This window comes from Octodon degus, unplaced genomic scaffold, assembly GCF_000260255.1.
Source record: "Octodon degus isolate 3935 unplaced genomic scaffold, OctDeg1.0 scaffold00147, whole genome shotgun sequence".
Lineage (NCBI taxonomy): Eukaryota > Metazoa > Chordata > Mammalia > Rodentia > Octodontidae > Octodon > Octodon degus.
The window spans coordinates 3055084-3066854 of NW_004524723.1; the positions used below are offsets into that span (position 1 = coordinate 3055084).

The 11771-nt window shown below is 45.9% G+C and overlaps 1 protein-coding gene across 2 annotated transcripts in view; it reads left to right on the forward strand.

The window, feature by feature from the left end:
• The window catches only part of Itgb5 (integrin subunit beta 5), a 127581-nt gene that overhangs the window by 33373 nt on the left and 82437 nt on the right, over window positions 1-11771 (forward strand). For both annotated transcript variants that reach the window (XM_012517149.2, XM_023702174.1), the window contains exon 5: window positions 6251-6419. In XM_012517149.2, coding sequence (XP_012372603.2) covers window positions 6251-6419 — 169 coding nt within the window. The remainder of the gene's footprint in view (window positions 1-6250; window positions 6420-11771) is intronic.

An 11771-nucleotide genomic window follows, 5' to 3' on the forward strand; every position in this document is an offset into this window, starting at 1 on the left:
GTAACAACCATAGCACACTAACTTTCCTGCCCACCCTACACAGCACTGTTCTCTCGAATTAGTAGAACTTAAAGAATATCCACAGAGTCCTGGACCCAGGGTACAGAGAAGGGACCAGGCAGGGCGACTAGCATTTTCTGTTTGCTTGGAGTGACTAAGATCCTTGGAGATAAATTCAGAGTTTGTCCCTATTGTTTATATAAATAACTAAAATTTACCTTCATGAAATTGAGATATTTTAAGGTGTAGATTTTTGCCAACATTAAGTCAAGTACCTAGAGTACAGAATATTTGACAAATTGTTAGGGAACAGGAGTTCATAAAAACTGCAGTGAAATAAATCCCTGAGTGTGTGCTGGCCCTGACCTGCTAGCAGTTAATTTCTTGGTGACTTAAGTCCGATGCATCTCCTGCCTAGTGGACATCTCTCCAACTGGCGATGCAGAAACTCAGGTTCCTTCTCATCTTCCAGGCTTTGCTGTCTTCCACTCGTAGTTTCAACGTCGTCCTGCCTGTAGAATCAGGTATCCCAGGAGGGCCTGGCCTGCCATCCTGCTCTCCAGAGCTGAATTCCAGTGAGAGACTGGGCTTGTTTAGACCATGCCCAGGAATAAGAGGAAATGGTGAGCAGGTCTCTGCCACTCGTGACTGTCTATCAGGTGTTCGCCAGTGCCCTCAGTGCAGTCTCTGCTGGGTTGCTTTTCTTGTTCTTTCAGTTGTTTCTCTAAATGACAGGACTGTGCAACGTAACCTTTTGCTTGCCTTATCTCCTCCAATTGCAATGAGACTTTGGGATATAAGGGCCACTTATATATAATAGCCACTTAGTAACGAATAACCAAGATTTAAGATTTATTAGGTGTCAGGTGGCGTGCCAAGCACTTTGTGTGCATTATCTCATTTAAATGTCTTAACTGCCTCTTGAGGTCTTTAGAGAATTCATAAGGCAGATTTTAAGGAGGAGGAAGCTGAGGCAGAGAGAGAATAACTTACTTATGAGTTAAACTCAGGCAGACTTCTTTTAGAGCCTGCACTCTCATCAGTACAATAATGTGTTCCTTTCCACTTCACACTATACCCCAGACACTTCACCTAGAGCAGAGTAACGGTTCCATCCCAGCCCACCTCACACAGTGCGCACGTGCACGCACACACACACGCCCCAGGCCTTGCTGTGCTGCTGTAAGCAGCTGTCCCCAAGTCTGCATGGCTCAACACTGGGAGTTTTTCTTGCTTGTGCAATGTGCAACATCTGACGAGGGCTGAGCAGCTTTCCAAGACAGCTCTCCTGCAAGTGGTGATTCAGACATCAGCGCTGCTTCCAACCCTGGGGCTCCTGTAGCCAAGGAGAAGGGAGCTGTTTGTAAGGCCCTAGGCCTGCCTCTCCCTGAAGCTTGTCTTCAGCAGCCTCAGCACTTCTAGGTCCGAGCAAGGCTGGGCACTGAGTGAGGTGTTTATCTGAATCTTACAGGTCCTTTTGTCTGCTCTTGGGGAAGATGTCTTAGCTCTTCCCAGGGGTTAGGAAACATCCCAACAATGGAAAGTCAGTAAGACCAGAAAATATTACAAATATATCATTTGCTCGGTTTAGCTTCTCCTGGACATGGCAGGTCACTTACTGCTCGGTCCTGTCTCCTAAGGCCAAATGTCTCTCTTCTTTTTGAGTTTGCTATTCAACAGTGATATCACAACCAAAGCTTCTTTTCCATTCATCTAGAGAAGCAGTTCTATCCACTTCTTTCCCCTCGGCTGTGGTTGGGCCCAGTCTGCAGACAGGGTGTGTCTCTGCAGAGATACTAGATTGGGAGCTGGTGGCAGATGAAGGAGCAGCTGGGGACACTGACTGTGTAAATAATCATGACTGTCCCACATCACTTATTCAGGTTCTCTGTGCCCATCAAGCAGGTGCAGTCACAGACCACGAGTACTGTACAAGGCATGCTGCAAAGCTGCTTGCAGGACAGGGAATCTCGGGAAGAATGGGACTTTTGAGAGAAACATGAAGTCTGAGTTATTGAAATCTCTCTTCTCCAGGCTGGTAGTACAATAGGGAGTCACCGTGTAGGACAGTGAGCAGGCTGAATGTTCTCTGCTCACATCCAGCCACATAGCATCCACGTAATACTCTTCCCCACAGTATAGCACAAGCTCAGCGTGTGATCTAGTGGTTTTGGTGCCTGATCCAGTCTGTTCATGGGCTTTGTTTGCCCTTTTGTTTCAATGGCACTGTGTATTAGCTACCAACATAAAAAAACCAAACAAAAACAACCAAGATTTAACCAAGAATAGCTAGAATTCGTGTTTTTTTGTTTTTGTTTTTGAGACAGGGTCTCATTATGTAGCTCAGGCTTGCTTTGAACTACTATGTGGACCAGTCTGGCCTCCAACTCACAGCGATCCTCCTGTCTCAGCTCCCCAGTGCTAGGATTACAAGTATGTGCCACTACACCTAGCCAAGTTTTCTTAAAAATCCAGGAGGAAAAAAAAAATCCAGGAGGTCTGGGAAAGTTGGGCTTGTACCTCGTTCCCCACGTTTCCTTTTTGTCTTGTGGCTGGCCCATTTTGCATGGTAGATCTTTGCTTGGAATCTTTATCTGACTACTCTTTTCCTCTGGCTCATGTGGAGAGGAAAACCAACGTCCTCCCTAAGCTGCAATGGAGCATTCAGTCAGATGTTTCTGTCCTGTGGTTTCTGGAGAAATGGAACATCAGGAAATGATCTAACCCCTGTGCAGGACACCAGAGAGAAGGGCAGCCAGTAGGCTTGGGGCTTTGGAGATTTATTCCTCCTTGCTTGTGTCCCAGATGTTTCCAAAGAGGGATCGAAACCCTGGGCTCATCCCTTCAGGATTGCCACATCTGCAGTAAGATGTAGCAGGACTGCCATGGAAGAAGAAGGGTATAGAGTAGCTTAAGCAGCAGATGCAAGCACTGTTTAAGTGCTGTTCTAGTAGGCAAAGTTCCTCTAGGAAGAATCATGTGGTACTCATGGACACAGGATTTGTTATTTCCAATTCTTAATGTTTTTTCTTTGATAGAGGTATTGGGCTGGTGTTTAAATATAGACCATGTATGAGTATTTGAAAATGAGCTAATAGTAGATTTCCTCCTTCATTATTTCCAGTTTTTTTTCTTGTTCCACCTCTTTCTCCCAAGTGTGTTCCATAGTCTTGAGCATCTCGGTGCCTGGTTGGAGGTCTGTTGTTCCTCTAATGCTGTGCTTCTGTCTCAAGGCTTTAAGTTGTATGAGGATGTGCACTCCTGTGACCGTGCTGCGTTCCCTTTACACACAGTGCCCGGGACTCCGCTCGCTTCCCCTGAGCACACTCCTGTGTTCTCACCTTCTGTGTGTCTCCTTCCTCTTCCTCTCCATCTCACCTGCACGCTGCCGGGCGTTTGCTGGCGCTTCTCATTCTGAATTTCATCTTTGTTAATTTTTCTCCCATACTTTTTATTTCTCTCATTTTTCTCTTAGCTACATAATAGAAAGTGTCTTCCAGTGTACCACTTTGTTCCTCAGTTTGTTTCAGGCATATACTAAAATTTCATTTTTAAATATCAGTGGCAGTGTTTTTGTTTTCTCTGAGAACATGCCGTAATGAGGTGTCGGCAGGATGTGACGTCAAGACAGACAGCAGCACGCAGCGAGACAGGGTTATCAACAGGCTGCGGTGCAGAAGGAATTGCTTCCCAACTTACTCTTTTTTATTTTTGTAATTTTATTTGGTTCTTTTTCAGATTCTTCTGTATTTCATACTTTTTTTTTTTAAGCCTTCTAATTTTTGTTTTGTTTTTCTAATAATATCCTGTCTGGCATTTGATTTGTGGTCCTTTCTCTTTTCGAATGTCTTGAATATCCATCCCTGTTTTGGAGAGCTTGGGGACATTGTGTTTTCTCTGTTCCATGGATGTGTGTGTCAGATTTGCTGACATTCCTTTGTGGTGGTTTGTTTCTCATGGAGTTTATAACTTTATTAGCTCATCTCCATCAGAGGCTGTTTTCCATCTGAGGGCCACATGCCCTGAGCGTCTTGGCTTTCTGCAGAGCAGTTTCTAGCTTACTGCTGCCAGGAGCCCTCAACATTCCCTCTGGGACTGGTTTCTCTGACTGGGACTCTTCCACCGTAAGTTTTGAATGCTCAGGCCTGGCATTATAATTTCTTCCAAGAAATGCTTTTCTCTGGAAGGGTGGCGAGCGTCTGTGATTCTTTCCCAGACCCAAGGCTTGGAGATTTGCTCTCTCTGGTGATTTGGTGTTCGGCAGCTCTTTGCAGCACTCATCTGTTGGTAGACAGCCTGGCCTGGGACTTACATAAGACGGTGGTAGAGTCCTTTCCTGAGCCCCGAGGCCTCTGTCCCTGACCTTCAGAGCTCCTTGGCATGAGCAGTTCCAGGGGTGAAACCAGAGAACTGGCCAGAGGTGACATCCCATTCCAGTAATAGCCAAGATGTTCCCAGTGTCTGTGTGGCAAAGCTGCTCTCAGTGAGAAGTACCTGTGATTTGGTTCTAGCAAATTCCCTGTGTAATCCCAGCTTCTCTTTGGCAAGCACTTTTTCTAATTCCTAATTAACACTAATTTTCCATGGTAAAAATGTATCTCTATATTACTTTTTGTAGGAGTGAAAAGGAAGGTGTTAACAAGTATAGAGCTTTGGCTGTATTTCTCACAGCATTCTGGCTCTCTCATTTAACTGAATTGCTCAGTTTCCTTTTTCTCCTTTTCATAATCAACCTGCCAGCAAGACAGTGACCACACACCTGAAGTCCTGAACCACGGACCAGAGTAGCACAGAGGCTGTGTGGGGGAGCTCGGAGGCAGATGTTTTCTTCCTTCTAGCTGGTGTCTGTGTGTCAGATAGCTACAGGTGGCACCTCAGTTCCTTCTTCCAGAAGGAATGTAATTTCTATTACTATTCTTTATGACAGAACAAGGAGGTCTCAGAAAGTCTAGGTGGCCTGAGGCATGGGTTTAGAAAGAGCCCAGCCTGTCCAAGCACAAGCTTTCATGTGGATGTGGGGAAGAAGGGAGGGTTGGTCTGTGCAGAGCTGTGAGGGCACTGTTACTGCAGTGAATGGAGTGGGGCCTGCATCCTGGCAGGGCAGACAGAGAGCCTGGCACTGCCTTCCTGCCTGTGAGGATAGCTGCCCAGACCTGCCTGGTGAGGCCCATCTTGGCAGCAGTGAAGGCCAAGTCCTCTAAGCAGTTGCTAAGCCTGTTTCTCTTCCCGTGCACAAGATTTTGTTTCCATCTTTTGTTCCAAAAGAGACTTCCTTTCCCTGGGCACAGCCCCTGCACATGTGGGCCAGTCTGCCTGCCCACCGCCTGTCATCCTGGCCTCATTGTTTTCCTTTTGGGTACAGCATCCTGACCTTCCTTGGTCTCTTTCCTGCCACAGGACTCTTGCACACGTTCTGTATCTGTCCTCTGTCCTTTCCCCTCATGAACTTGTTTGCAATATAGTAAGGCTCCCTTCCTATTTCACTAGTTGTACATCAGGTCGAAGCTCCTACAACTGTGTCACTGGGAGTGAATTTCTTGCAGGGGTCGTGAATAAAGTTTCCTTCCTGTGGTTTTTGCAGCAGACTGAAGAGGAAATTGCCCAACATTTTAGGAGAAAGGCTTAAAATTAACTTGTGTACTATTGACGTACAATACTTCCTTCTTTCTTAGTTTCTAGGTACAGCTTCCTATTTGAAAATGTTTAGTTTCTAAATTGCTCTTGTGGTGTTTAGAGGAGCTGTTTGTTATTGAAGCGTCAGCATGAGTGAAGGAGAAGGAATGTTTTGTTCATGTGCCAGGACATCTCGGTGGTCACTGAGTGGGTAGACAGGAAAAGTTTACAGGATCCTTTATCACTTTGCTGTGAGAAGCTGTTTTCCCAGAGTAGCTTGACTCACACTGCCGTCACTAGACATGGCCATCCATCGTGCCCATCCACCGCTTCCCTACACCCTTCAAGGCCCACCTCAAGGCTTCCTCCAGCCTCTGTAGCCTGCTGAAATCTCTTCCTGGGGACCTTTCATTCCAGCTGTTGGCTATATGGGATGAGCTGTCTTGCCTATTCTTGGTGCTGGGTGTTCAGAGAAGGGGGACTGTGTTGTGGATTGTTCACTACCATGCCTGTTCTAGGGTGTGACAGAGCTGGGGAATTATTGCTGCCTGCCGAGGCACTCAGTGAGTACACAGCATACTTAGCTAAGGTTTAAAGTTGATGCTGGAAAAGTGACTCTTCTCTTCTTTCTCTCCAGTTACAAGTTATTTCCTAATTGCGTCCCCTCCTTTGGGTTCCGCCACCTGCTGCCTCTCACAGACAGAGTCGACAGCTTCAATGAGGAGGTTCGGAAACAGAGGGTGTCCCGGAACCGTGATGCCCCTGAGGGGGGTTTTGATGCCGTGCTCCAGGCAGCCGTCTGCAAGGTAACTTCCACTGCCTGCGAAGGGAGATCGGTTGAGTGTGTGGGTGTTGGCTTTTTTGTGTTAGGTGGCAGATTCTGAGCTGCCGTGGCTCATGGCTGCTGTCCACTCTCACGTCAGAGGGTGAGCTCAATGGTACCTTGGGGAAATCTACAGCAGCCAGAGCGGGCTGGGCTGGGTGGACAGAGCTGGTGTGTTTCTCTGGCATGGGTGCGGCCGTGTGTCTTGGGACACCGTCTTTGCCAGGAGACAGCTGTTCTGTGTTTATCATCATTTTTTTTTTCCTTTTTTCCAGGAGAAAAAGTGTCAAGCCACATATATAGATAGAAGGTTGTAGAGCTTTCTGTCCCAATTTTGGTTAAAAAAAAAAAAAAAAATTTGTATTAGGGGAGTCCAGCCAGAAAGGAGAACTATGTGGTATATGTGGTTGCATTTTTTTTTCCTCCTGCTTTTCTGTAAGAATCCAGTGGGAGGATGTAGGTGTAGGTCAGAGATGAACCTATACTTTGAGAACTTCCAATTTCAGAAATATATAAAGTGCATATTGCTAATAACTTATTCTTAAAATAATTTGCTACTATCAAAACAACCCAGTAACAATAATGGAAGTTTTTAAAAAATCGCTCTTAAGCTCGCCCCCACAGCTGACAGTTTTTATTTATCTTTCTGGTCTTTGTGCCTACACTTGGCATTTTCCGTCCTGCCTGTCATCAAGTGTGTGATTAGTGCAGGTTTTCAGAAGAGTTCACAGACAGGGCCCTGCTTGGGGTGGGCAGAAGACGCGATGGAGCGCAGAGTGGAGACTGCGCGTGGCAGTGCTGCTCCATGCTGCGCGATGACGGCTTGCTCACCTACTTCCGGTTCCCAAACCCAGAGAGCCAGTGTTCAGTTGGGTCACAGCCACTTTTCCTCTCAAGTCCTTAAGAAGGATGAGGAAGGACCCACACTTGTTTGGCCTGAAATAAGAAACCCAAAGTGGCAGGCAAGCTGGCTGCAGGAAAGAAAGGATAAAGAGCAGCATACCTTGTGGGTGGCGTGAGGCTCCCATGGGTCTCTCAGCAGAGTCCCCAGGAGCCCCTGGAGCTGATGATCGCAGGGCTTCCCGACCAGGATGGCTGTTGGCCAAAAATGCTTGGTCTCATTCACAGTCCCTAATGTTTTTAGCTGTCTGAAGCCAGATGGAACACAGCTAGAATGTGTTCATGTTTGAATTTTTCCGATGTGCTACAGAATAGTTTATGGATTTGATTTAGAAATAAAAATTGTTATTTTTTGACCAGCATTCAGATACTGATTGTGGGAGGCGGCGTCATTAAGGACATTCGGCCAAAATCATATCTTCTTGGCAGAGAACAAACAGTGCGGGGACAACATAATATCCACCTGAGAATGTCATACAATTTTCTCTCTTTTTGTGGGGCAGAAGTCATTTTGAAGACTTGGTGTGTGGGGAAGGACCAGTTACAGGCCTGAGCCATAGTCTAGCAGATTTCCAGAAGTCACTGCCTGAAGCTGGTGGATTCTTACTGGTTAGCATGCACTTTATTGAGCAGGTTGCAGCCTCACACCTGTGGGAGTTGCCTTGGCCTTTGCCACAGGGAGTACATAAAAGTTAATGATTGCTTAGACGTATGCAGCTGGTTGGCTACCAGCGTCTCTCCATCCTTTTTGCTTTGTGTTGTATATCATGCTATTTTTCCTCTCACTTGAAATCACCCATTTATTTATTTTTTTTTTTAGAATTTTTTTTTTAACATTTATTGTGTGTGTGTGTGTGTGTGTGTGTGTGTGTGTGGCCAGCTCAGCCCACCAGGGGGTGCCGCTGGCTGGCATGTGGTGCTGGGGGATTGAACCGCGGTCCCTGTGCTTTGCCAAGCTTGTTCCAAGTAGGTGCTTTAGACCACTGAGCCATCTCTCCAGCCCCGAAATCACCCATTTATAATAAATGTCATCTTTCTTGGTTCACTACAGCCTTACTCACTGTAGGAAAAAAAAAATAGATTATAGACTGTCTTTTGACAAGTACTTATTCAACAATCACATCATTAAAAATATTTACTGATTTGAGTAATACCTAGGACAAATTGGGAGGAGGGTAGAAAGCAGGAAATATCTCCTATTTGAAAATAAGAAAAAATTGGAAATAAACCAATATGATAAAAGTAGTTGTCTCAGGTGATAGAATTGGTATTTTTAACCCCTTGATATTTAGATTTCCACAGTGAATGTGGTTTTTAATAATCTGGGACAGGGCTGGTGAGATGGCTCAGTGGTCTAAAGCACCTACTTAGAACAAGCTTAGCTAAAGCACAGGGACCGCGGTTCAATCCCCCAGCACCACATGCCAGCCAGCCCCGCCCCCTGGTGGGCTGAGCTGGCCACACACACACGCACATAAATAAATAAGTAAATAAATAAAATTAAAAAGAAAACAAACAAAAAATAATAATCTGGGACATTTCAAACATTCAAAAGTAAAGAGAATAGTAAGGTGAAAGCTAATGTGTCCATTGTTTATCGTTAACGGTTACTAAGTCTGATCTTGTTCCTTTGTGTTTACAACCACCTCATCCCTTGTCATTTAAAGCAAATCTTGAATATTACTCTGGAGTCCTGAGTATTTCTGTTTCCTGCCTACCAGTTTGCCCAGATTAAAGGCCCTTCCACTTACTGCTGCAAGGGAGAAGGCGTGGGATCTTGTACGCTTGGCCTGGTGCCCATAAGGCCTGGTGTTGCCTGGGTGTCCTCCGGTGGTGTGTGCTCTGCTTTCTCATTTCCTGGGCTTTTGGAGATGGAACTGCTGAGAGGCCTGTCTCACAGTGCCTAGGGAGCTCTTTGTTCTGGTTTTATTCTCAGGTTTTTCTCAGTTGGACTTGGTTATCAGCTTGTACAATTAGGGTTATGGAGCATTCATTTGACTTACTTTAAATCCCACCTCTACAACCCCTCTGTAGTTCTTGGAAAACTATTCTTTGCAAAAAGAAGGAAACTACCAGTCTCTTTAGGATAAGGACCCTGCTTCTGTAAGTGTTAGTTTTGAGTTGCTTCATTTCTCCCCAGCAGGTCACTGTTGTGAGGGTTAGCTTAACAGCACACACAGCTAAGGGATGCCTCTCTCCCATGCAGACGTTCTCTCCAATGCACTTTTTCTGGCTGTGTTGGAAGTCTAATGCCACTACCCTTAATTTCTTTACCAAGCTATCTGTGACTGACCCTGTTACTTTTTCTTGGTCAGAATAATGGTTTCTCCCATTACCAGTTGTACTGCTGCCCTGGGACATTCTAGAAGTTGACTGCCATATGTTCTGAAATTGTACAGGTGGAAGTGTGACAAGAGGTTCAGACTGGAATTATGTCTGCTTTCCTAGTCTCCCAAAACAGAAAGTGCCCTTGGCCTCCCGAGGACAGGGAGGTGCAGGTGCCGAGGAGCTGTAGGCTCCAAGTTGCCAGTCACCACTTGGCTGTTTTCAGGCTCACATTTGAGTTCAGCTGGGTGCATCCTGACTGTGTGGAAGTCTATGGACGACTTTCTCCTGTCAGCCAGAAAAACAAGATCTATAGAACCCAGTGGATTTCCTTGTGTGTCGTGGCTTCTTGTGCACAGCATTTAGCTTCTGATCATTTAGGGGTGAGACAGACTCTGTTGTAAGCCTGATTCTCTAATTTTGCATTGCATTGAATGTTAAATTTTTAAAGCATTTCCATCCTCTCAAAAATAGAAGAATGTGTAATCTTAATGCAGACAAAGTTGCTTCATTTAAAAAACGTAAAACTTCTTGGGTCTTGCATTCCTTTGCTGGTGAGAACATTGTAATCTAAAATTGAGAGCACAGCTTTAGTGGGGTCAGGAGTGCTGAAGAGACTGCTTCATACTGACCAGACTTTCTACAGGAATAGATTCTGGGTTTCTAAAAGCCTCCTTAGTTGATGCCCTTGCTTGACCGTCATTCACATGCCAGATGGTTTATATTGATTATCTTGGTCCTACTAAGGATCCTATAGTGTGTTCATGTTGATTTATAGGTGAGGAAACTGATTACAAGAGGAATTAATTTCACTTGTCCTTAGAGAGGAGTAGGACCAGGATTTGGACCAAGTCTGATTGGTTCTAAATCCAATTTTTTTCTTCTTAATACCTGGTGTCTGGGCACTTTGGGGAACAGCTGCAGTGTAGTGTGGAGCCAAGGGCATTGGACTTGGGGTCTCACTGTCCTCATTCAAGAGCCAAGTCTTTTGCTGCTAATCTCCAGCCGGAGGCCAGTTGAGTTCTCCAGCCTTAGTGCCTTCACCTAGGAAGTACAGGATTGGTGGGAAGGAGCCCAGGGTGCGTCCACCTATGCTAGTCACTGCCACTTTTCACAAAGGACTCCATCACAGCCCTGTGCGCCATAATTTTACTTTTTCCTTCTTAGTTCAGCTTCGATCCTCAGACCCCACTGGGGCTGCTGTAAGTGTCTTAGAAGGGTGGGAGAGTCCCTGGTCTGGCATTTATACATTACCATGAGCAGTTGTCTCTGTAGTTTCCCCGTCCCACTCCCCAGAGTCGACTCATGTCTTCTGACTTGCTGCTGGATTTCTTTTATACCTGAGATTTGTATCATTTTCCTAGGCAGAAGTTGAGAAATGGAGGCTGTGATTTTCCTTTCCTGGAAGGAGGAACCCCTCCCCATACCCCTCAGGCCTTGGTGTCATCTGCAGGGGACTCCTGCCCGAGCTGTGTCCAGGTGCTCTGCCCTGTTACCTGTCTCAGGCTCTGGGACCTGCTTCTTCCAGCAGCTCTCATCCCAGGGTCCTGGGACTTATCCAGCACCTGCCTGCTTGGTCCTTCTCTGCCTTAGAGTCTCCACCCTTACCCTGTGGTTTAATGAGCAATTTTTCATTCATCCCACTGGTTTGATCTCTGAGGTGACATCTCAAGCCTGTGACCTGTGGGTGGCTGTGCCACGAGCATGACGGCCCTGCTGACAGCTGCTTGTTCTCATGTAGGGTGGGACCTGGCACAGCACATCTCAGCACTGTCAGCAGGGCCCCTGGGAGAGGGTGCAGCTCTTATCCTGTAATGTAGATCAGTTCCCTGGCAGGCTTCCTCTTTGCCCTTGTGGTGTCTTTGAGAGCTGGAAGCTCCCATCACTGATAATTGTGGAGAGAAGCTAGGAGGCCCCTTCTTCCAGGGCTGAGCCTACGTTCCTATCGCTAGTGAGCATGTTGGCTTTTATTTTTTTTCCATAATTTTATTGAGAAACAAATAGCAGTGAGACAGTTTCAAACCAAATTGGTAGCACAGTTTCAATAATTAACACATTGCATACATTCTTCCTAGTGGTTAATTGCTGTATGAAATGCGGACATGATATC